The sequence below is a fragment of the Mesoplodon bidens genome, assembly GCF_964165515.1.
Source record: "Mesoplodon bidens genome assembly, chromosome: 2".
NCBI lineage: Eukaryota > Metazoa > Chordata > Mammalia > Artiodactyla > Ziphiidae > Mesoplodon > Mesoplodon bidens.
Window position 1 is genome coordinate 99,816,463 of NC_138177.1, and position 27,790 is coordinate 99,844,252.

The 27,790-nt window shown below is 32.9% G+C and overlaps 1 protein-coding gene across 3 annotated transcripts in view; it reads left to right on the forward strand.

The window, feature by feature from the left end:
* The window catches only part of DPYD (dihydropyrimidine dehydrogenase), an 811,527-nt gene that overhangs the window by 202,625 nt on the left and 581,112 nt on the right, over nt 1-27,790 (forward strand). For all 3 annotated transcript variants that reach the window (XM_081225179.1, XM_081225181.1, XM_081225180.1), the window contains one exon: nt 14,118-14,279. In XM_081225179.1, the coding sequence (XP_081081305.1) occupies nt 14,118-14,279 (162 nt within the window). The remainder of the gene's footprint in view (nt 1-14,117; nt 14,280-27,790) is intronic.

A 27,790-nucleotide genomic window follows, 5' to 3' on the forward strand; every position in this document is an offset into this window, starting at 1 on the left:
TCTTTGAGGACAGCAATGAAGACATATTTCTTTAGAAGGAATTTATATTTGCTATATTCTCAAAGGCCCTGAAAACGAAAGCCTTTTTCACCTGGTTTGACGAATGCCTTTAAGATGGTTCCACTTATTTCTCTGCTTACTGCCTTGTTATTTTCAGTCCCTGGACATGAAAGCTCATGGATGCGTTCACAGTGACTTTTTAAAACATATTTTAGGGCTTCCCTGGTGGCACAGTGGTTGAGAGTCCGCCTGCCGATTCAGGGGACACGGGTTCGTGCCCCGGTCTGGGAAGATCCCACATGCCGCGGAGCGGCTAGGCCCGTGAGCCTGCATGTCCAGAGCCTGTGCTCCACGATGGGAGAGGACACAACAGTGAGAGGCCCGCATGCTGAAAAAAAAAAGCAAAAAACATATTTTACCTATAATTTTAACTTTTTAAATGAGAAGAGTCATAGTAGCTAACTATTTCTCAATATATGTGGAAAAGTGCTATAAATATTTAAGATCTAGTGGGTAGTCTAGAATGATTGAAACCCACATTTTTATTAGTAAATACTGGAATAGTAATTGAGGAGACATATGGAAGAAACTGTTGAAAAAAAAGACAAAAAGATTTGTCATCAGATATTGATACTCACTATAAAGCTACTATAGTCAAGATAATAGAGAGTTGGTATAGGAATGCACATTTCTGGAACTGATGAAAGTCTGTAAATAGAACCAAGTAAGTAAGAGAACATAATATATAATGAAGAGGACATTTTAATTCAGTGGAAAATGATGAGTTCTTTGAAAAGTGGTTCTGATAAAATTTTTACTTTACTTTTAGAACCCTTCATCAGGCCATCTAAGATAAAATTTAGGTGGACTAAATTTTTAAATATAAAAAGAAAAAGATTTAAGGATAATTTTGAAGCTGTGAAATATGTGAGAGAAAATTTTACTACACACATTTTAAAATGTATTTTAAAATAAAATCTAACCAAACTTGAAACCAAGTGAACATTTTTTTTGCTCTGCATGTTTAGGCTAAGTGGTAACTTCTCTTAAATCAGAGTTCCTAAAAATTTAAATGAGAAAAAATAACCTGACCCTGTGTATGCATGGGCAAAAGTTATAAACATTAAAGAAGAGGTCATGCAAATGATTAATGGCCATATTAGAGATGTCCTACTTCCATATTAGCCAGAAAGATGTAAATCAAAGGGTGGGACACCAGTTTTCTCTCATCATATATATATATATATTTTTTGCGGTATGCAGGCCTCTCACTGTTGTGGCCTCTCCCGTTGCGGAGCACAGGCTCTGGATGCACAGGCTCAGCGGCCATGGCTCATGGGCCTAGCCGCTCAGTGGCATGTGGGATCTTCCCGGACTGGGGCAGAAACCTGTGTCCCCTGCATTGGCAGGCGGACTCTCAACCACTGCTCCACCAGCGAAGCCCTCTCATCATATTTTTAAAGTTAAAAAGTTAAATAACCTCCTATGCTATTTAGCAGAAAGGAAGCAAGAAGTCTCATACAGTAGTAATGTATTTGAAAATTTCAAATATGTATACTGTTGTACTAGCACTGCTTGCTATCTGTTCTTCCTAGAGAAATAAAAGTATGACCATTTAATGGCATATGTACAATAGTATTTATTATACCAATCATAGCATTGTTTGATGTAGCAAAAACTTGAGACAATTATAGTGCCATCCATCATTAGGAAAATTGATAAATCTATTAGATTATATTTATATTATGGAATGTTATGACGCTATGCATTATTATTATATTTGTTGATCTAGAGAGATATCCCTATTAAATGAAAAAAGTAAGTTGCATATTAATATGAATAACATAACACTATCTTTAGAAAAAAATTCTAATTTATATATAAGCTAAAAGTGGCATAGAAGGAAATAACTTAAACTTTATATTCCTCAGTTGATTGAGGTTGAGGGCAGGGTAAAGAGGTTATTAACATTTTTCTTATAAATGTCCTTATTATTTTACTTCTACAATGAGCATGTATATTTTTAAAAATATTTATTTATTTTATTTATTTATTTTTTGGCTGTGTTGGGTCTTAGTTGCAGCATGCAGGATCTTTCGTTGCAGCACATGGACTTCTCTCTAGTTGTGGCATATGGGATTTCTCTCTGTAGTTGTGGCTCAGGCTCCAGAGAGCGTGGACTCTGTAGTTTGTGGCACGTGGGCTTAGTTGCCCTGCAGCATGTGGGATCTTAGCTTCCTGACCAGGGATGGAACCTGCATCCCCTGCATTGGGAGGCAGATTCTTTACCACTGTACCACCAGAGAGGTCCCAGAATGTATAATTTTAATAAAAGTAATAAATTAAAATTCAATAGTAAAATAAAATAAAGCTAAGGGGTTACAGAGTAACATGTGCAGGCCTTATTCTGAGTTTTTATTTTGGTATAAAGGATGAGAGAAAGATTCAGCCTTTTTTTTTTCTAAGTAACGAATAGTTCAAATCTGTTGAATAATACATTTCCCACTATTCTGAAATGCCACATCTATCATATACTTAATTCTATATTTATTCCCCTGATAGTATATATATTTTCAGAATATCCTAACTTTTCTCAACATGCAAAATTAGTTTTATGAAATGGAAAGATGCTCTATAAAATAATTATTGAACACTGTGTTTGGACTCTAATATATTAATTTAAATTTATTAATGCAAATGTATGCTTATCTTACCTCATTCATTTATCAGTTGGTATAACATTAAATTTTCTGGAATTCAGCCTGTAATATATAGCGTCTCAGTTTTGAGTCTAGCAAATGGTAGAATGCTAAATTTACTAGTGATAAAGACAAAGGACTATAATATTGTCAAAATGTCCCCTCTTTTCTAATGCATTGTACTGGAAAAGATAGATGGATGTTAAATTGTCTATTGAATCATTAATGCTTATGCAAAGTCTGTCCTGTTTCTGTTTTATAATATATGTCTTTGGGCCTTTAAAAGGTTACATTTTTACTTTTAATCACAGCCAACACATGTAACATTAACTACTTTTCTTCGTATTTGCTTCAAAAGATTAATATTTAGTTCTGAAAACCTATAACACAAAGCATTATTAGTCAATCCATTACAAAATATAAGCAATATAAAATCTAAAAGTAATACAACTAAATGAGAAGAGATATTCATTGTACATATGAAACCAATTTTATATGAGACAGGTAAAGCCACACTGTTTGTGGTTGTGTGTATGTTTGGAAACATTTAAACATATGCTATTGTAAATATATTTTAAAAATTAATTTTTTTAAACAGAACAATGATTTATATTCTATATATGTATATGTAAATTAAACTGAAATTACGGCTTTTTTCTTTAGTATAATCAAGACAAAGAAACATCTATATAAACACATGAGATACTACTTAGAATATTTGTCATTATTAATAAGTAAAATTCAGTGTAACAGAATCTAGACAAATGGAATTTTAATCTAACTAACCATCCCATTATATGGAGAAGAAATTTGAAATCCAGCAAGGTTAAATGATTTATCCCAGATCACAGAACCACTTGATAATGTAACTGGATTTTCCTGAGTGTGCATTTTCTTGTTGAGTGTGCTTTTGTTTGCATCACACTACACTATTTATATGAATGAAGTATGTATATTTATAAGTCAGCATTAAAATATAAAGAGCTAAATAAGTAACACATTTGCTATCCTGACAGAGTTTTATAAGTAGTATTAATATATTGAAGAGTGGGCAAAATGTATAACACAGTAGACGTCATCTTAAAGAAATTTGGGTTTCATTTTTAGACAACTACTTTGATAAGTTGAAGATTTTTAAGTAAATTATTATAATCAAGGCTAATTATAATTTTGAAAGTAGTTTGCGTTTAAATTAATGCACTTGGAAAGGAGACTTTTCTGATAAATCTATTTGTACCCACTGTACAGATTGTAACTGACAGCTGGTTTTATGAGCCATATATAATAACACACTATGCTAGACACCAAAACACCCTGTCAGTTAAGAAATCTCTCATTTCTGTCAGTGAAGAGCAAACCTTCATAAAATAGTCTGACTTTATTTTGCTTGAATAGAAGAAAATAGGAGTGTTAAATTATAGTCTAGTTCTAATTCTGTCAAGTTATTATCATATATATGATGTTCAACAACAGTCACTGAGTTTGTTGTTTTAAATCTTGTTTGGGGTAAGATGATTTGGAGTGAGATTATGTGAGCTCTTTCTTACCTTCAGGTTTTTTTTTTTTTTTTAACTATTATATATATTTGTTATTGAAAATATAAATTTATTTTTAAAACTTGGCTAAAAACTTGATTGACTTGTACTTTTTTGCCCTTTTCAATAACAAAAGATTTTTAATGAACAAAGAAACAACAACAAAACCTCCACAGATTTTCTTTTTGTAGCCAAATATTAGTAACCAGTATATTTAACTTATATCCGAGATGACACAATTCTCAATTATTTGCTGAGTAGGCAGCTCATGTGATATAGCTTTGTTTTTAGTGTAAAGTCTTTCAGAAGAGAGGGACATATGAAGTGCAAGAATACAACCAGTTCCTAAATTTCTAGTTCAAACTTTTAGACATCAAATGCCCTTTTAGTATAGAATGTGTGTATATTTTTGTTTAAGTATAAAGAATCAAATTTAAGCCAGAATTCTGGTTACTTTTAAAAAGATGTACAGTTTAGTTGGGTTGTAAGGAAAAATAATCTCAGTAAAAAATAAAATTTATAATATAAAATTAGAGAAACATCTTTTAGCATTTTTATGTAGTTTATAAATAGAGGTTTCTATCAATGTTAATTTTACTTCACCTTCAATAATTTCTCAAATTAAAATATTTCTATTTGCTTTCAAGTTATGTAATATTTATAAATGATACTTGTAGATTTCTACTGCTACATTTTTTTTCTTAGCTTTAATGATCATTCTAACATTATGATCATGACTCTAACATATGTGTTTCTATATTTGCATTGCACTTTAGATGTAGAAAGGCATCCTATCTCCTTGAAGAAATTATATCATGACTTATGGTAAATTACTATATGCGAACTCTAGCATACACTAAATGAAATAATCTTATGTTCTATTGTTTATTTCTGTGCTTCTTAATCTCTCTCTAAGAATGAATAAAATTATACCTTTGTAAATTTCTTATAAAATCTATTGCACATTTTATTATTTTCTCTGGATAAAGTGGGCTTGTTAGTTTTCACAACAGATATTCACATTATTTACTTTAAAATGATCATTCAAAACTGTGAAGTACTTTACACTTTTTGAATTTTGCCTAAATGTTTATTTTTGATATTAAAAGAGAAATGCTAATTAATTGAGTTTCTAATATTCTACTACTTGCTTAGAGGCAAAGATTATAGATTAGTCATGGTTTCTGAAATTTTAAAAAATTAATAAAAGACACATCAGAAAAATATACAACTATTGTAATTTATATTAACAAATACAGTGGTTGAAAAGGTGTAGTGCAAAGAAAGGACGGACATACCTGCATTATGCTTCTGGTTGGAAAATGGTGAAAAATTGATAAAGCTTTTTAAAGGAAATGTTATTTGAACAATGATATATGGTATGAATAGGATGGATATTGGTATAGATGATAATTGTATTCCATTTAACCGGAACAATCTAGAGCAAAAATACTGATTCTTCATGCGTATCTAGTGCTTACCAAAAGACCTCTCACAGAGTAGTTGTTCGTAAATACTGGATGATTAGTGAATTGAGTACATTTGCACATACACACTAAGTTATCTTAACTAAGTTGGGTAGTATTATATGTTCTCAGGTCAATTTAATAGAGAAAGGTGGATAGGGTGCAGAAAATTGGAGAAGCAAAAGTGACATTTTTACATTTCTATAATGTATATAAATTATTATGCCTCTACTTACATGCCTCCATGCCATTTCTTTTTTATGACCTAGTAGATTGATGATAATTTTTCTTTCTGTACTTTTTGCTCTTTTTTGCTGTCTTCTACTTCCTAACATGAATTTTCTTTAATAAGTGTTAAAATGTTAAACTCTTAGAATTAACATGTTAAGAAAACCTTTTTAGGGAGAAAAAGCCTAGGGGAAGGGGTGGGTACTTAAATTCATTAAATCTGCCCTATGCTCCATAATGTACTAGGCATCTTATCTGTGTCAAGTATTTAAACAATATTTAACATAAATATGACTAATTAAGAAGGAATTTTGATCTGTATTTCTTAGGTGATGAAACTGAGGCTGAGAGAAATTACATTTTCCTCCAATCATATGGTATAAGCATGATTCAAATCCAGGAGCATATGGCTCAGAAGCCTGTGTGTGTGTGTGTGTGTGTGTGTGCATGCGCACACTTGAACGTGTGTTTTCTAGTTTAGCTTCTCAAGGTCAGATAAAAACTTTATTTTCTACAATAATTATTTTTTTATTTCCTTACGCATTGAGACTAAAATAAATTCATAGTTCTAAAGTCTACTCATGTAAAAATGTTGTAAAATTTAGTGTATGTGGTATGAAGGGAGGATTTTCAGAATAAAAACATCCAAATCTATTCTTCCATCTCCACTTGTCTCTACAAGAATGTGAGTACTGTGAGGGCGGGGATTTTTGTGTATTCTGTTCGTGATATATCCCTACCTCTCCTTTGCCAAATATGTGAAGATACATAGATTGTTTATTGAGGGATGGTGAGTGCCAGAGAGATGTCCTTTTGCATATACTTTTGTATGTGCTACTAGAGATATTTTCTATTCAACTAGTGTACATCATGACACTCACCATTATATAGCTCAATCCAGAAATACAAGTAATGTTAATTCACCCTTCTCACACATGCAAACTTATTGAAGTTTAGCCCAAGTATTTTTTAAATGCAACAGATTGAAGTTTATCTTGGAAGGGTGCTTCCATCTGTGAAAACACTCATTGGAAGAAGGAAGAACACTTTAAAATAAATCCACCAGCTGTATTGATAATGCTGCAGTGACATGAAGGCCTGAATATGATAGAACTATTTGTTAAAATAGTTATACCATATGAGAGAATAGCTGGCTTGTGAGTTTTTCGTGTTTCTTGATAATGACTTTAAAAATCATTAAATTGTAGAGGGATGACACTAATGAAGTTTCAAGCTATAACTTTAAAATGAAAAACAAAGAATAAAAGTTGAAGTTATCTTAAAATTAACTCACGTAAATGGCACAAGTTGTACCTTAGAATATGCTTTAAAAATCCCAATGAGTAATAGAAAATTCACCACCAACAAGACACTGGGTAAGTTAATGGACGGGATAACAGTCAATGCCTGTTCTTTTGTGTTGAGATAAAAACAGCAAACATATCAAACATCAGTTTTGTCTTTTAGATTTTTGTTTAAAGAAGGGTAAAAGTCATCATCCTTTATATATAAAATAAATCTGTGCACAAAAGATCAGATATTTATTTTCTATCCCTCCTAACATAGCCCTGTACATTTTTTCTTTCACACAGTAGAAGACTAAAATACTTGTGACTGATTGAATAACGTGAAGAAACCAGTTGAAGTGGTTGTGTATTTTCTAGAAGGAGACTGCTGGGTTGTCTTTAAAGTACCCTTCTAAATTTAAATTTTATAGCCTTTACTTTTAGAAAGGTTTAAGAGCTCACAGAATAGGAGTCAAAACTCTAGTTTAGAAGGAGGGCTCAAGAAATCTTCCCACTTACGATGAGAGAAATAATTGATATTGATCTTGACGTTCTTGATGGGAAGAGTTGAGGAAGTGTTTCCTTTCTAACAGGTTTCTGAATGTCTTTGACTCTGAGTACCCAGATCTCTACACATGGAGTTATCTACTGTTTCTTCAAAATTATTTGTAAGAGGTCAATTGCAAAGGTGACTTCTGAATAGTTGCTTAATGTTGGCTTAGCCCATTTTCAAAACCATGTTTCTATATTCTGTGATATATGCCAATGCTTTCCGTTTTTTAGGTTTAAATTGTTTCTTCTTCAAATTCCCTGTATTTCCACTCCCTTTCTGAGAATTTCCACATCATCTATACAGTAGTCTTCCTACTTAGTCCCTTAGTACTGGCACCCTTCTATTAAAAAACTTCAATTAAATACCAAACCTTTAAGTTGACAGTGAAGATTCTCCATAATTTGGTCCAAACATATTTTCCAAATATATCTCCTAATAATCATTTCCTAAGTGGATGAATGAACTACTCTAGGCAAACTGCCAAGTCATTACGCCAAGACATATTTTGAACTTTTCTGATTATTTACTCATTTCAATCTACCATGACTGTATGGCATTCCCTCTCATCTCTTAGGTCTGTCACCTCCAGAGTCATTTTGAATGCCACCAATTTTAAAACTGATTCTAAACCTTAGCCTGAAATGACTTCTTACTCCAATAGCAAATCATTTTGATATCAGGGAACGTAAATTTGCCTTTAAAAAAATTGTCATGGTGATTTTTGTAATTTAAGAAACATTCAGTAATTCTTATTAATTTAAAAAAAAATTATAGCCTCCTATGATTTTATTTTGATGTAAGGGTTACACTTGGAGTTATGAGAGTGCTGAAGAATTACTAGACAGTTTTATTGTCAATGATAGGCTGTGATAGATCAGGCCCTAGTAAGTTTGACAGCAGTAGCATATTGTGAGCCATAAGTGTAATTTTAAATGTTTTATTTGTTGCATTAAAAAAATATGTATCTCTTTCTCTTCTTCTGTCATTATTTAATGTGCAGTCTTGAAACTAATTTGGGGCTCATAAAACAATCAGTATTCTTGTGGAAAGATCCTTAGGTGTTTAAGTAGATTATATTCTTTCTGCATTTTTTTTCCTCAAATATCCTTTAAAGTTATCTGCAATTGACATTTTTTGCTATGATACTCTTTTTATATTATAAAAACTTCTAATTATGCAATAGGATTTTTTAGTCAGTGAGTCAGTAAATATTTGTTAATCAGTCATGTCAGATGTTCCTGATGTGTCAAGTAAGATGAGGAAAGAATACTGACAATGACTTTGAGATTTTCTCGGCAGTGATTAACTGCTTGCTTAATTGCAGGTGCTGAGTTAGTGGATCAATGGGTTAAGTAGGAACTAAAGAAGTTTGCTTAGGAGTAGACCAATTAATTTTAAGTTCGTAACTGTTCATTATGAACAGTTTGTTTCATGTTTACTACTATTAGGCAAAATTATCCAAAACCAGACCAACGACCAATGAGATGTCTGTATTTGTTTACCATTATCATACTAAAGCATTTTGTAAGTAAATCCAAGGTGACACCTAAGTATTATTTAATTTTTAGGAAAAAGAACTATTAATTTGTAACATTAATTAAAATTTTAGACTGCAAGTTTACATCTTTACTTTTAGATTTGTGTACAGTAGAGATGCAAATTATTTCCATTCAGTAGGAAATATAACTCCAAAAGTGATGTTTTATTGCCTTCTAGGATATTGTCCAGTTTTGCATCTAATTTAGCAGTCTTATTCAAATATTCCTTTATAAAAAATTTTTATTTTCTACAAGAATGATTTTTTTATTGCCTTACACATTGCCTATATAATTCCCAGTCCTGTAAGTGTACTTTTTAAAATAACAGCTTTATTGAGATATAATTCATATCCCATACAATTTGCCAATGTAAAGTGCACAGTTAAGTGATGGTGAATAAATTTGCAGAGTTACAATCGTTACCACAATCAAATTGAGCATATTTTTATCATCCCAAAATGAAACTGTATACCCATTTGCAGCTGTTTTCCATTTCGTTTCAGACCCCCAGTCATAGGCAATTATCAATCTGCTTTGTCTCTTTAGTTTTGCCTATTCTACATATTTTCTATAAATGGAATCATATATTATGTAGGCTTTTGTGAATGGCTTCTTTCACTTAGCATAATATTTTCAAGGTTCAGCCCTGTCGTAGCATTTATCATTACTTCATTTCTTTTTATTGCCAAATAACATCAATTATATGGATATACAACATTTTTTTTTAGCCTTTCATCAGTTGATGGCCAGTTGAGTTGTTTTCATTTTAGCCATTAGGAATAATACTGCTATGGACATTAGTGTACAAAGTTTTGCATAGATATATGTTGTGAATTTTCTTGGGTGCACACTGAAGAGTTAAATTGCTGAATCTCATGGTAACTTTACTTTTAAAATTTATGAGGAACTGCCAAACTATTTTTTAAAGCAGCCACATCATTTTCCAATCCCATCAGTAGCCTATGAGAGTTCCAATTTCTTCACATCCCTGCCAACACTTTTCACTGTATGTCTTTTCAACTATAGCCCACTAAGCAGGTGAGAAGTGATATTTCATTGTCATTTTGGCTAACATTTCTCTGACAGATGATGTTGAATGTCATTTCTTATGCTTGTTGGCCATTTGTATGTTTCTGGAGAAATGTTTATACTAATACTTTGCTCGTTTTAATTGGCTATTTGTTTGTTATTAGTGAGTTGTAGATATTCTTCACATATTCAAGATGCAAATTTCTTATTATGTATGGTTTTCTCCTGTTCTGGTTTTCTTTTAACTTTTCTGGTGGCGTCCTTTTAATTTTGATGAAATCCAATTTATCTATATTTTTGCTGTTGCTTGTGCATTGTTGTCATATCTAAAAACCATTGCCTAATCCAAGGTCATGAAGATTTGCTCCTGTGTTGTCTTCTAAGAGTTTTATAAATTTAGCTCTAAAATTTAGATCTATCATCCATTTTTAGTTAACTTTTATGTACGGTGTAAGGTAGAGTTTCAGCTTAATTCTTTGGCATGTGGAATTTGGTTATTACAGTATCACTTGTTGAAGAGAATGTTCTTTACCTATTGAATTGTCTTGGAACCCTTTTAAAAATCAGTTGAACATATTGGGTTGGCCAAAAAGTCATTCGGCTTCCAAATGTACTGAAGAAACATTTACATGTGTCAGTTGTGACTGTTGGTTTCTAAGAAGACCAATACTCCATTGAGCAATACTCCATTGTATACTATATCTTCTTTATCCATTCATCTATTGATGGACATCTGGGTTGCCTCCACATCCTGGCTTTTGTAAATAATGCTGCTATGAACATGGGGTGCATGTAACCCTTCAAATTAGTGTTTTCGTTTTCTTCAGATATATGCCCAGGAGTGGAATGGCTGAACCACATGGTAGTTCTGTTTTTGGTTTTTTGAAGAACCTCCATACTGTTTTCCACAGTGGCTACACCAATTAACATTACCACCAACATTGCACAATGATTTCCTTTTCCCAGACAGAGGTTTGAGTGCCTGAAATAAGGTGGTAAGCACAGAAATGGAGTGGAGAGACAGATCTGAGAATAAGAGAAATACTGTTAAACCACCATGAATGCTGTTAAAACCATGCATTTAGATCTATTTTAAAATGTTTTACTGTTATGGAATGTCAGTTTGATTCTTTTTTAACAGATTACAATATTCTAATTATATTTTTATTGTTTTATCTATTTTGTGTGTCTTTTTAGACTGAATTTTTATTAAAATTAATTTAAAGTTTTCATCTGCTAACTTTACTTTCTGCATCACCTGTGGGTCTGCTTCATTTATTTATTTGGTTTTCTGATTATCAGGGATTTAATTCTGTCTTTTCTTATGCCTAGAAATTTTTTATTTAGTGCTGGACATCTTATATAAGATGATTGGTGTTAAAACTTAATTAAAGACCTAGTAAAGTTCTAGGAATGTAGTAAAGAGTCAATAAATAGTAAAGATGATTGTTGTTGTTTATTATCATCAGTATTTTATATAGGAATTTGTATTTATCATTGAAGTTAGTTATGGAAGCAATGTATGTGTTTTTGAAGACCTTCAAAGTACTTTAAACAAAAGCCAAAAGAAAAATAAATGAATTTGTTTCATATTGTTAAATACATTCTACCATCTCTTTTTTAAAAAGTATTTTTAGAGCATTTTTATATTTATTAAAAAATTGTGAAGATGGTACAGAGAATTTCCATACAAAGTTTCACCTACTATTAACATCTAACATTGTATAGCACATTTATTACAATTAATGAAACATTATTAATATATTATTATTAACTAAAGTTTATAGTTTCTTCAGATTTCCTCTGTTTTCACCTTATGCCCTTTTTCTGATCCAGGATCCTGTCCAAAATAACAGATTACATTTAGTTGTCACATCTCCTTAGGGACCTCTTGATTGTTACAGTTTCTCAAAATTTTCCTTATTTTTGACAAAATACTTGACAGCTTTGAGGAATACTGGTCAGGCCCAATAATTTAATTTTCATTAGATGAAAACATGCTTCTGAAATATTCAACTTATTATTTATTATTTAGTAAATGATGTAGTCGTATAATTTATGAAAAAGTCGGGTTCCAAAAATAATTTTTTTAACATCTTTATTGGAGTATAATTGCTTTACAGTGTTGTAACAAAGTGAATCAGCTATATGCATAGGTATATCCCCATATCCCCTCCCTCTTGCATCTCCCTCCCACACTCCTTATCCCACCCCTCTAGGTGGTCACAAGGCACGGAACTGATCTCCCTGTGCTCTGCAGCTGCTTCCCGCTAGCTATCTATTTTACATTTGGTAGTGTATATATGTCAATGTTACTCTCTCACTTGGTCGCAGCTTACCCTTCCCCCTCCCCATGTCCTCAAGTCCATTCTCTACGTCTGTGTCTTTATCCCTGTCCTGCCCCGAGGTTCATCAAAACAATTTTTTTTTTTTTTTTTAGATTCCATATATATGTGTTAGCATACAGTATTTGTTTTTCTCTTTCTGACTTCACTCGGTATGACAGACTCTACGTCCATCCACCTCACTACAAATAACTCAATTTCGTTTCTTTTTCTGGCTGAGTAATTAATATTCCATTGTATACATGTGCCACATCTTCTTTATCCATTCATCTGTCGATGGACACTTAATGTTGCTTCCATGTCCTGGCTATTGTAAATAGTGCTGCAATGAACATTGTGGTACATGACTCATGTTTTTCTCAGGATATATGCCCAGTAGTGGGATTGCTGGGTCATATGGCAATTCTCTTTTTAGTCCAAAAATCATTTTTTAAAGATTTTTTTAAAATCAATTATTTATTTATTTATTCATGGCTGCATTGGGTCTTCATTGCTGCCCGCAGGCTTTCTCTAGTTGCGGCGAGTGGGGGCTACTCTTTGTTGTGGTGCACGGGCTTCTCATTGTGGTGGCTTCTCATGTTGCGGAGTACAGGCTCTAGGCGCATGGTCTTCAGTTGTTGTGGCTCACGGGCTCTAGAGCACAGGCTCAGTAGTTGTGGCGCACAGGCTTAGTTGCTCCGCGGCATGTGGGATCTTACCGGACCAGGGATCGAACCTGTGTCCCCTGCATTGGCAGGCGGATTCTTCACCACTGCGCCACCAGGGAAGTCCCCCAAAATTCTTAATGAAATGTAAAGGATTCTAAGCTAATCTATAATAGTCAAATGTGTGGAAGGAAGTGATTAAGGATGAACTTGTTAAGGTTTGGTCCTGTATAATGAGTTTCGTCTGCATATTTGGTTAATAGGATTCTACTGAAGGACGATAGTCAACAAAGAGTGTCACAGTACATAGTATCCATGGACAGGCCAGATGAAATGAAGGGAAATAGAGCCCTGGTTGCTTTTAATTTAGTTAAATGGAGGATAACCTGGATAACCTGAGCATAATCTTTTTTTTTTTTTTTCTTAAGATTTAGATTTTAAGCTTGTTCAAGCAATCTACTTAAATAACCTTTGTTAAAACTGTAAAGAAATATTTATAGCAGGATAGAGTTAGATGCCTTGTTAAAGAAAAATAGTTACAGAACATTCATATTTTAAATTTCGAATACCAAAAGTATTCATTTATTAATATGATGTATATTGAATACTCCTATATATTACTTTGCCAATAATTGATTTATAGCTTCTGATGGTAAACAGTATTATAACCTCTGCATCTTATACATATCTTGATTTTCAATCCAATAATCTAATAGAAAAAAATAGGTCATAATTTGAATGTTTAAAAGGTACATTGTTACGTAAGAAAATTTTATTTTATTTTATTTTTGCAGAACTATTATGGAGCTGCTAAGATGATTTTTTCTGATAACCCACTTGGTCTGACCTGTGGAATGGTATGTCCAACTTCTGATCTTTGTGTAGGTGGATGCAATTTATATGCCACTGAAGAGGGACCAATTAATATTGGTGGATTGCAACAGTTTGCTACTGAGGTATGTAAGATGTATACATTGTTCTCCCCCCAAAGCACAAAAATCTTAAAATAACTTTAATTCTTGATGCTTTGTTGATATCCAATATTTTTAGTGTGATATACAGGTAAAGTGAAAGTGTTTTTTGCCATAAACAGTATTTTTATTCAACAACTTGGCTTCAAAAATGAAGTTTTCTAAAACCATATGTCAAATTAATTGTAATCCCAGAAGGTTATTAAAATACTTTCACTGAAAGTTATATAAAGTGGAGGATCTGAAAATGGGATATATTCATTAACTTTACATTGGAATGTGGCTAGGAGCCCCCATTATGAAAAGACTATCTTGCTTAACTGATTCTTTTTCCAGAAATTGTCTTTAATCTTTACAGCTTGAAATAATGCATCAGTATTCTTCTGTAATATTTTTTGAGTAGTAGAGGTTGTAGAATTATCAAACACCCTGAAACTGAATACTATTCTTTAACATTAGCTTTTGTGAATTTATGGATTAAAAGCCGGTGTGTTATTTGGATGCAAATTTATAATGAAGTAATATGAAAACATTTTGTCCCTATTTATCCTGTAAGTTTGTGCCATGTCTTTCTCTTTTAATGAATCCTTTTTAAATGACTTTGATTCTCTGGGACATCTTATTCTCTCTGGGGTGTCCTTTTTGGAGTCAACTAACAGGTCAATTCCCATGTATCATTTAAATGACCAGCTTATATGCAGGTTCCAGTAAAATTTTGTAATCCTTGGTGTCCAGTTGGCTAGAATACCAAATTAAATGCCTGTCAGCACTAGATTTTTAGTTAATGACTTCCCTGTCTGATATTGTCAACTTAAATGCAATATATTCTTTCTTTTTAGGACCCTTCCCATAGTATCCCTCAAACTTAAATCTCACTTTGCTTTTAGTAATAAATCAGGGTTATTCCCTTCCTGCTTTCTGACAGGTTAATTCTAAGGAAGGGCTCCTGGGAATGAGAAAATAGAAACAATTTGTGGTTGTGAGTTGTTGCAATAAATTCTTGGATTTAATTTCTTTTCCTACCAAATTCAAAATTGCATTAGGCTTACCTGACCAGTGCAAGGTATGATCTTTACAACCTGAGAAAATCCTTAGTTGATGGAGAAGATTCACTTGAATTCTTCCACATTTTTCTTTGGGGACTCATTGCCTCAATTAAAACAGGGCAAGCTTGCAAGGATGTATTAAGTAAAAGGTCACATAATATGTATATGAACTAACACTGCATTTCAAAACAAAATGAGTTAAAATAATTTTGTTAGTTTGTCAGTGACCTGACAACAGAGAGGGAGAAGGCAAAAGGGGGAGAGCGATAAGGAAAGGGGGGTAGAGAGAGAGAGAGCGCAGGAGAGAGGAAACAGAGAGAGGGAAACACCATTCTTCTGAGAACTCTCACTTGGTTTTAATGAGGTTACTACCACTGCTTTCCAAAGCAGTCTGTTTATTTAAGACATAGCATAGATTAGAATGGCATTAAACTTATTTTAAGTGACTCATGGAATTTAGATAGGAATGTATCTTATTACGTTCCATTTTTACTTTGTATTACTGTGGCTTCAAATATATCTATCAAATCATAAATAAAAATCTCGCAGTGGAACTATATAGAAAAGCTTTCCATTCATTTTTTTTTTAAGTTGACTACTTAGGGCAAGTTATTTTAGAGAGTTCTGTGAAAGGGTTGTTTACTTAAATTTACCCAGCTGTCAAAGTTGTGAAGGTAAGCAGAAACAGACTCACAGATATAGAAAACAAACCTGTGGTTACCAAAGGAGAGAGGGATTGGGGGGGACAAATTAGGGGTATGGAATTAACAGACACAAACCACTATGTATAAAATAGATAAGCAGCAAGGATATACTATATAGCACGGGGAATTACACTCATTATCTTGTAATAACCTAAAATGGAGTACAATCTACAAAATACTGAATCACTATGCTGTACACCTGAAACTAACACTAAATCAACTGTACTTCAATTAAAAAAATAAGCAAAATACAATGAACTAATTGACTTCTAGTGAAAAGAAAAAGTATAAATATTTTAAATAATATTAAAATAAAAATATTAAATGATTAAATTATAAATAACAGTATACAAAATACTATTATTCTTTCAAACTACTAAACTACTGACATGAATACTTATGTCAAAGTGGAACATGATGCAAATAATTTCATGTTTTGGTTGTTTGATAAAACAATGATTGATTTTTGACCTTTAAAGAAATATAAATCTATTTTTCAGTCAAATTAAGCAAAGGTTAGGAAAGCAGAGTAAAACAGTATGATATTTTTCAAAATTGTTTTTCCTATAACTTATAAGTGATTTTTAAAATATCAACTCTGTAGTCTGCCATTATCATTTAAATCCATACCTTACACCTTTCCATCTGAACATGGGCATATGATTTGGTAGAAAAGGAATAAATCACACAAAGGATAGCATGAGGAGAATCAGGAGACCAGCTACTCAGCTACTTTCTTTCTGTTGTGTATTGTCAGTCCTTTGCTGTCCTCACATCTTCGGTGACCTTGCTTCATACACTTTTGTGTGCTTGTGGGACAAACAGGCTACAGGGTTATTCCAAATCTCTCTTAGAGCCAGTTTTTCCTAGTTCAGTTAGGTATAATAATAGTGCTTCAATAAAACAATTTTGGAAATAATAGTTTGCTGTGGATTTTCTTATCAATTTCATCAGGGTCTTAAAAATTTCTCTACACAAATGTAACACTTGAAAATTTTATTTTAAAATGTGTTTGATCATTTAGTTGAATTTTTAAGAAATCATATATTTATCACATTTAATAAACCAACTAGACTCTCATTACCTCTCAAATTTAACTGATGAATTGTTGCAAAAGGATAATGAAATGAGAATGCACCTTTCTACTCATTTCTAAAGTTTGAAAAACAACTATAAGTAGATAATTAGCTGCATGTCAAATCACTTCCCTTTTACTGATGTTAGAGAGTTTTAGAGACAATTTAGAAAAATTAAAATTGAAAGTCCAAGGTTCTAAATTTTGACTCTAAATCTTAAAGTGAATGAGGTTCAGAGGATTAGTACTTAAGATTGCTGCCTCAATTATGAATTTTTAGGAATACATTAGTTTATGAAATTGGTATCTAAAAACAGTATCTGTTTTTCCCAGTAAATGTTTTATGAGATTATTTTAATACCCATTAAATATACTGTTTTGTGTGGCATATACTTCTTGACACTGTACTTTTAGTTTACTTTTCAAATTTTCAGCTAAGAATGGAACTGACAAACGGAATTCCAGACTAAATCAGGTGACTCACTGAGAACAGAATTACTCTTTAGATTTTTCTCTAATTGTATCTCTCAGCAGGTTTTTTATATCACCTCTCATTTGTAATACCCAGTTCTTAGCCCACCATCATATACTATTTATGTACCATAATATACTATTTATATACCATCATATACTATTTGTATTTATTTCTATGTTTTATTGAGTAGGCACAGTTGAAATCAAATTGACTAGTGCTTATAATATAGTAAAAAAATACACTGATATAATTCAAACAGCCAGGTATTATGAGGCTACATTAAGTAACCTAGTAAAATTACTTAAATGACTTCAATATTTATATTTTGTTAAATGCTGCAATAAATGCTTTAAAGAATTGTGAATGAAGAAGGAACATGATTACTTGAGTTAGTGATTATTTTAATAGGACAAATATTATTTCTACCATATCTTCATCTTGAACATGGAGTCACTGAAAGCCTTAAACTTTTGCCTTCTACAGGTATATTGGAGGAGAATATAGACACACATACACTAATAAATAATAGAGTATTGCTTGTCCTCTCTCAAATAATGTTTTTTTGTGATGCATCCCATCTATCAAATAGATAAGTAGAGATGAATAAAAAATTTAGATGCAGTCCACATATTAAAATCAATTATTAAGAAAAAGTGCATAAACTGAAATGTGAGATTGGATATACTCTGTGTGTTATGTCGATTGCTTTATAAATCAGTTAATAAAACAAATGACCGAGATACTTTGGAGAGTGAATGAGAACACTATTAATAATTAATTCAGGGCAACAGAAACAAACCAGGACTATACCAGGAAAACTGGCTTGTATAAACACCCAGTGTATTAAGCTCCCACTAGGTAAGGATTCAGTTAATCAAACAAACATTGATTGAACATTGATTAGAATTAAGTGTTGTTGTAGGCTGCTTCTACATACTACATGTCCTGAGAAACATTGTAGTTTCTCAGGAAATAATACAAACCAACAATGAAATTTCATAACAAACTTAATAAGGCATATGCATTTACATTAGCATATTTGGACTAATAATCCAACCTTCATTATTATTTTTTTTTTGTTAAATTGTTTATTTGAGATTTTTCTTGTTGTTGAGGTAGGCTTGTATAGCTATAAACTTCCTTCTTAGAACTGCTTTTGCTGTATCCTATAAGGTTTTGGATCGTCGTGTTTTCATTGTCATTTATCTCTAGGTATTTTTTGATTTCCTCTTTGATTTCTTCAGTGATCTCTTGGTTACTTAGTAACGTTTAGCCTCCATGTGTTTGTGTTTTTTACGTTTCTTCCCCTGTAATTGATTTCTAATCTCATAGCGTTGTGGTCAGAAAAGATGCTTGATATGATTTCAATTTTCTTAAATTTACTGAGGCTTGATTTGTGACCCAAGATATGATTTATCCTGGAGACTATTCTGTGTGCACTTGAGAAGAAAGTGTAATCTGCTGTTTTTGGATGGAATGTCCTTTAAATATCAATTAAATCTACCTGGTCTATCATGTCATTTAAAGCTTCTGTTTCCTTATTTATTTTCATTTTGGATGATCTGTCCATTGGTGTACGTGAGGTGTTAAAGTCCCCCACTATTATTGTGTTACTGTCGATTTCCTCTTTTATATCTGTTAGCAGTTGCCTTATGTATTGAGGTACTCGTATGTTGGGTGCATATATATTTATAATTGTTATATCTTCTTCTTGGAGTGATCCCTTGATCATTATGTCGTGTCCTTCCTTGTCTCTTGTAACATTCTTTATTTTAAAGTCTATGTTATCTGATATGGGTATTGCTACTCCAGCTTTCTTTTGATTTCCGTTTGCATGGAGTATCTTTTTCCATCCCCTCACTTTCAGTCTGTTATGTGTCCCTAGTTTTGAAGTGGGTCTCTTGTAGACAGCACATATATGGGTCTTGTTTTTGTATCCATTCAGCAAGCCTGTGCCTTTTGGTTGGAGCATTTAATCCATTCACGTTTAAGGTAATTATTGATATGTATGTTCCTATGACCATTTTCTTAATTGTTTTGGGTTTGTTTTTGTAAGTCCTTTTCTTCTCTTGTGTCTCCCACTTAGAGAAGTTCCTTTAGTATTTGTTGTAGAGCTGGTTTGGTGGTGCTGAATTCTCTTAGCTTTTGCTTGTCTGTAAAGCTTTTGATTTCTCCATTGAATCTGAATGAGATCCTTGCTGGGTAGAGTAATCTTGGTTGTAGGTTCTTCCCTTTCATCACTTTAAGTATATCATGCCACTCCCTTCTGGCTTGTAGAGTTTCTGCTGAGAAATCAGCTTTTAACCTTATGGGAGTTCCCTTGTATGTTATTTGTCATTTTTCCCTTGCTGATTTCAATAATTTTTCTTTGTCTTTAATTTTTGCCAGTTTGATTACTATGTGTCTCACCGTGTTTCTCCTTGGGTTTATCCTGTATGGGACTCTCTGCACTTCCTGGACTTGGGTGGCTATTTCCTTTCTCATGTTAGGGAAGTTTTTGACTATAATCTCTTGAAATATTTTCTCGGGTCCTTTCTCTCCCTCTTCTCCTTCTGGGACCCCTATAATGTGAATGTTGTTGCGTTTAATGTTGTCCCAGAGGTCTCTTAGGCTGTCTTCATTTCTTTTCATTCTTTTTTCTTTATTCTGTTCTGCAGCAGTGAATTCCACCGTTCTGTCTTCCAGGTCACTTATCCGTTCTTCTGCCTCAGTTATTCTGCTATTGATTCCTTCTAGTGTAGTTTTCATTTCAGTTATTTTATTGTTTGTCTCTGTTTGTTTGTTCTTTAATTCTTCTAGGTCTTCGTTAAACATTTCTTGCATCTTCTCGATCTTTGCCTCCATTCTTTTTCCGAGGTCCTGGATCATCTTCACTATCATTATTCTGAATTCGTTTTCTGGAAGGTTGCCTATCTCCACTTCACTTAGTTGTTTTTTTGGGGTTTTATCTTGTTCCTCCATCTGGTACTTAGCCCTCTGCCTTTTCATCTTTTCTGTCTTTCTGTGAATGTGGTTTTTGTTCCACAGGCTGCAGGATTGTAGTTCTTCTTGTGTCTGCTGTCTCCCCTCTCTAATCTTCATTAATTTTTGATATTTGGTTTTGGAGGTGATTAGACCTTAGTACAAAGGATAGGGATCAGGTAGGGGGAAATTGTAGCATCATAATACTCCATATTTGCATAGCACTTCAATGCTTTTTTATAGTATCTCACTTTAAAATGTTGAAAAACAACCATTAAGACATGTAAACTAGCCAATGGTTTTCCCATTTTGGGCATGAGGAAACCAAGGATCAAAATGATTAGAAAATCATAGTTTGTTAAACAAACTCCTTTAGCCCTGGACAATGTTAGGTACTTTACTTAGAACTTGACTGATACTCAAAATAACCCTCTAGGTAAATGTTATAACCCTCATTTTTTTGTATGAGTAACAAGAGGCTTACACAAGTTCACATGTAATAAAAGGCAGATCCAGAGTACAAAGCATCTAATTCCCATTATTTCACAAACTGTCACTTGTCCTGCCTAATGTTATAAGTCACTGATACAAAGTCAATGTAAACTTGGGTTTTCTGGCTGCACGCTCACAGTGTTACACCTTGTTGACTCAGCCACAAATACCTCAGTCACTGTACCTTACAACTCACAAACTGAGGTCACTGTACCTCATTTTCTGTTAGATATGAAGCAACTATATTAAAGTAGGTTGTGTAAGACCAACACATATGGCTTAGTCATTTTCTTTATTTATATATGTTACCAGTAAGCTTTTGTTTTTTCTTTTCTTCTTGGAATTGAAGGATTATTATATAGCCAGTATTCAGGTTTCATGGGGCCTGAGATGATAAACTTTGGGTTCCTTCTTTGAAGAATTACACAAAAGTACTGCTACGAATTTAAATGCAGGGCCTTGGAAGGGACTCGTGCAATTGAGATCTCTGAAGTTTAAGCTTTTACCTAAAGTTTTATATTAATTAGGAAAACCTAAGCATCATTTTGTGATAACTGGTCTATAAGTACTTTTAAGAATGAGTCTAACACATTTATGATACAGTTTGGCAAACTGCTCATAAGATCTGCTAGTTCATGTGTATAATCTAAGATATATTACCATGATAATGGATAATAACCAGTATTTATGGATAATAACCAATATTTATGGCTAATGCCTTTTGCAGTTCATCTATAAATAGAATATGGATTAGCGATAGTTGTTAGATTTGATGACATCTCACACTTGCCTTATTGTCCCAAACTTGTATCATCTTTGAATAAAATTTCTCCATACTACGCCTATTTGAAAACAGTGTTATCAGTAGTTTGTGAATACTGTTCATAGACAAGAAAAAGCGTATTTCTGAGAGAAATAAGACGTACATGAAAGATATGCATTAAAGAGTAATAAAATCAGTTTGTATCAATAAAATCAAGAGGGCTGCTCTTGGGGATGCAAACACAAGTAATGTCTGTACAGGCTTGATTTATGTCTCTCCTTTTGGTCTTAATGCAATGATTAATAGAAAGGAATAATGTCTTGATAAAGATTTCGGTAAATATTTGACATTCTTTTCCAAAAATCTTTAGAAATCTATTAAACATACTCAGTGTGGGGTTGGGGGGTGAGATGAATTTGGAGATTAGAAGTGACATATATACACTCTTGATACTATGTATAAAATAGATAACTAATGAGAACCTACTATATAGCACAGGAACTCTATGCAGTGCTCTGTGGTGACCTTAATGGGAAGGAAATCCAAAAAAGAGGGGATATATGTATACATATAGCTGATTCAATTTGCTCTACAGTAGAAACTAACACAACATTGTAAAGCAACTATCTTCCAAAAAAATTAAAAAAAATACTCAGTGCTGGCACAATGATGAATAATTAAACCTGCAGGATGGATAAATTGTTAGATGATTTTCATCACAACATTTTAGTTTGTCTTAAAACTATATATTAGTATCTGGAGTTTTAACACATAAAAATATGTTCAGAGATTTGGGGCAATAACATTGAAATTTACTGAAATCACATGGTTATTAAGATTTGCTATTAATGTTTTTTGAATTTGTTTTTTACAAGTTCAAATATATATACTCTTGGGGGCACCTTACAGTGTAGAAGGGTGGACTTTCATTCGTTTGAATCCTAACAACTTAAAAATATGTATTTTTTTCACAAATATATTTGATGAGTAGTAGTATAAATTAGTACAAAGCAGTAATAGTGTATCAGCATGAATCACTTGTAAGAGCCGTTATGCTGGGAGTTAAAATTTAAATACCCATTTGCTCCAAAGTGTAACTATAAATGAAATATAATAAGCACACAAGAAAAGTTAATAGCTGAACTAAAAAGGAAGATAAATACCTTTTGGGGCCAGAAATGGTACAGAAATATTCAACAGTAGACAGGGGACTTGGGCCACCGTTTGCTAGGCTCTGCATAAGCAAACAATCAGGGGCTGCTGGGGAGTTTGACTGGTGTGGGATAATAAGTACCAAAAACATTATGCATTGTAGAGGACTGGATTTACCTAACCCTGGTAGAAAGTGTTTTAAAAAATAGGTGCAGGGCTAGGACTTATATGAAGCTACAAAGATAAGCAGTGAGAGCTGTGCCCCAGTGTTTTGGGCATGTGCGTAGTGGCCCAGTAACTTGCTTCTGTGTTATCTCTAAATATCACCTGGGGACTGGAACCCTGAGCTTCCAGTTAGAGACCTGGTTCTGCAGTGGGGTAGAGGGAGAGGAGTGATGCTGGGTGGAGGTCATGATGTACTGTACATAAGAAGCAAGAGAGTAAGTGCAAAGACAGAAAACTTTCTCTCAGAATAAGTCTGGAACAGAAAGTTCAAAGCCACACTAAAAAAGCTAATGCTGCCAGTGATAATCAAAAGACTCAACCTATAGATGATTTTATCCTAATGAAGCCAAATACTACCATAATCAGGCCTTTAAAATAAACAGACAGAAAATAATATCCATAAAAATAACGTAAAATTATGAAAAAAACAATGAATTTGTTATGAAAAATAGTTGATTGGAAATATTCACTGTAATAAAAATACGAGTAAAAAGTTAAATTTAGAAATGGAATAGAAAGAGATTGGTGAAGAGCAGCCTAAAGGCAGTTATGGTAGAGAATTTTCCAAAAGAAAGGAAAGATGTAAGCCCCTCTATTATACACACAATTATAATATTGTGAAATACCAAAGATCTCAAAAGAAGCAGCTTCCAGAAAAAGAGAAAACAGATTACTTTAAAACCAAACAACGTTTAGACTGACCCCAGACTTTTCATCAGCATCCATAGATGTTAGAAGCCAAGAACACTTTATTTAAAGAACTAAGATAAAGAACTGTATTTCTCCCTTAACAATACAAGCATGAGTAAAGATATTTTAAGCATTTAAAATCTAAGGTGACTTATTACTCACCTTGTTATAAGAACTGCTAAAAGTTATTCTTCAGCATGACTGAGACAAACTTGGAATGAAAGAGAGATGTAAGAAATGATGGTGAGCAAATAAACCAGAAAAATAAGGTGGTAAATAAAATTAACTATTGGCTGTAAGGTAATGATAACAACTCATTTTGGGGTGTTAAAAAAGATAGAGGTAAAATTTTATATAAAATTGACAAGGAAGGTGTTTGAGGTGTGTGTGGTAGAGCACAGTTAAGGGTGCTAAGGGCCTTTTGTGTTGGGAGGAGAGAGATACTTGATATCTCTCTTCAGTGTTTTAAAAACATTGAAATATCTATGTTAAAAATTAAAAGGTAATCACAAAAAATATAGAAATACCACCTGTAACTTCTAAGAATCAAAGAGGGGTGGGTGGGTAGAAAACTTAATCCAGTGAGAGACAGGAAAGGAAAAATAAAAAACGAGAGAGAGAAGCAAATACAAAATATGGTAAACAGGAAGCACAGAGCAGATAGTAGAAATACATACAAATATATAATTAATCATAATAACTTATATTTATTAAGTTTACTTATTAAAACATAAGGGACTTTATTATGGATTAAAAATAAATACTCCAGGGGGCTTCCCTGGTGGCGCAGTGGTTGGGAGTCCGCCTGCCGATGAGGGTACACGGGTTCGTGCCCCGGTCCGGGAAGATCCCACATGCCGTGGAGCGGCTGGGTCCGTGGGCCATGGCCTCTGAGCCTGCGCGTCCGGAGCCTGTGCTCTGCGGTGGGAGAGGCCCGCGTACAGCAAATAAATAAATAGATAGATAAATAAATAAATAAATAAATAATAATAATAATAATAATAATAATAAAATACTCCAAACAGCTATATGATGTTTAAAAGCGAAAGACCTTATCAGATAACTTGAAAATAAGGTGGTTGAAAAAAGAAATACCTTGCAAGATAGTAACCATAAAAAAGTTAATGTAGTCATATTCATATGTAACAAAAGTGGAATTTTAGGGAAAGTACTAATAAAAATAAAGAGAAAAACAATTAATGAAAAGAAGAATAAATGTCTTAAAAATATAAAATTCATAAACTTACATATACATTACAATATGGCCTTACTCAAAATTTGTAAGATTTTTTTGAATAAAGTTTATTAGATTGATTTAATAAATCAAGAAAGGTTCCTGTACCCAAGTAATATAGAGTGAGTGCATATAGATATATATGTGTGTGGATATATATGTATATACTGTTTCCAAATAAATACATACAGACTGCATTTTTCTGCAACACAACTAAATTAGAAATCAAAAATAAAAATATTGTCAAAATGAAGGCAATAGCAACAAATTTAAAACACACATTTGTAAATAGCTCATGGGTTAAAGAGGTTATCACAATAGAAATTATACAATATTTAGACCTGAATGACACAATTTCCATTGACAACCTGTAAAATGTAGCCGAAGCCATTTTTACATGAAAATTTATTGTGTTAAGTATATATAACAGAAGAGATGAAGATTATATATAAGTAAGCAGGTTTCATTTCAAGAAGCTAGAGAGAGAGGAAACAGGTGGAGAAGGGATGTGTTGGTGGTAAATGAGGAAAAAGTAGAAGAAAGGAACTGAAAATAATAGAAAAATAATGAAATAGAAAATGAGAGCAAAAATAATGATGATCTACAAAGAAAACCTGGCTTTTTTTAAAGTCGTTTAATAAATGATTATCTGGCATATCACATAACAACCAGTACATTTCAATTATGGCTGCCTTCTAATTACTGTTCTTTTTTTATTTTATTGACCTGCTTATAAGTAGTTAAGCATTTCTGCCGTTTCTAGAAAAATCATATTAAAAATCAGTTGAAGCTGATAGGACGGGGGAATGATCTCTCCAGTCTACCATGTCTCCATCACTCTCTATTGCCTCCCTGCTCTCCTTTTGTCCCCAGCAAGCTGTAGCATGGATTGCCTGACCCCCAGCAGCTTTATTTTCCAACTCCAGCATTGAGCACATATTTGAGTGACGAACTAGGTACTAGGCAGTGTCTGGGTGCTAAGGATACAGTGATGAACAACATAGGAATGATACTAGCCCTCAGGGAGCTTATTGCCTAGTGAGAAAGACAATAAAGCAAGCAAATTGCAATGAAGTGCGGAGAGGGGGCAGTCAGACAATACTGTGGGAGCCAGTAGCTAGGAACCCTAACAGATAGTCTAGCAGGGAGGGGAAGCTGAGTTGAGAAAGTGAAATTTAAACCGAATCCTGAAAGGTGTTCATCAAGTATGTTAAAGTTGGGAGTGGGTGAGAATTCAAGGCACAGAGAACAGCATAAGCAAATTCTGAAGGCAAATGAGTGCTTGCACTGATTAGTTTGAACCTACATATGATTTTGGATCAGTAAAGCTGCTCATAACCAAAGTACACACACCTATGTTTTCTAATTGAATTTTGTCAACTTAACTATTTAATTCAGTTGTAGCCTTAAATCGCAAATAGAACATATAGTTTAATCATAATAAAAATATGAACTATAATGTAGAATAATAAGTTAGGAATCAGTTCTGCTGATAGGACGGGGGAATATAAAATGGGGGAATATAAAATATAGCAATATAAAATTGCTATAAAATGAGCAATCATACCTAACTTTAAAGATTTTTAGGGCTGGAGATATAAATGTTAAGCTCCTACGTGAGTGCCTTATAAAGAGAAAGCATTAATCCCGGGAGGTTATCATCATTGATTTATTCAATCTTCACAATAAGTTGTTGAAGTAATTATTACTCTCTTAATTTTAGAGCTGACATTTAGAGAGGTGAAATCCTCTCCACAATAACATGTGTCATTTTTTTAAGATTTGGCTAAGGTGTTATCTTCTTCCCTTCTGAGATAACATTTCTTTCTCACCAGCTCCAACAGCACCATGTATAAAAATGAACCCTACACATGGACAGATTGCATTGTAATAATTTTTCTATATTTAAGACATATGAGTACCCTGTTGCCCAGGGAACTACTTACTGGAAGGTCTGTGTTTGTCTTATTCATACTAGTATCTAGTGCATAGAGGGCACATAAAGATATTTACCAAATTAAGGTGGAAATTTAATGGAACAGAATATTCTGATTTCAAATTACACAGTATTTTTACCATGCCAGTGATGTCTCACAATAATGTCTATTTTAATAACAAGAAAATAATGAAACAACATTTTTTAAGAATCACTAATGCATTAATAATTTTGATAACTAAAATTTTGCCATAGCATGAAGTTTTCCTTGTTTCTGATGTGTTTGAAACACAGTTCCCACTTTTGGTGTCCCTTGTTTAGTTGTGGTGAAGAAACTGTCAGACAGCCCAAGAATATTTCTTTTCAAAGGATGAGTGCGTTGAATAGTATGTACTCAGTACTTCCTTTGACTTCTTTCACAAAACGAAGCAAGTTACAAAGAAAATTACATAGAAATGTCTCCTAAAGGCATGTAATTTGAGGTAACTTACTTTTGGATGCACAAATAACAATCTCTCTCCATTTAAGCATTCAAAAGGTAACCAGACTGTCATATTGCTAATTAATTAACTCAAAGAAACTGAAACCAGCAAAATGAAACCAATGTATTATTTTTATTAAGGTTCCTCTTAGACCTACACTGATGAAATAGTATCTCTTCAGAAATGACCAGAAATTATGTTTTTTTCTATAATAAAATCAAGTTAAATACTTGCAAAAATATAAAACTCTTATGGGATATG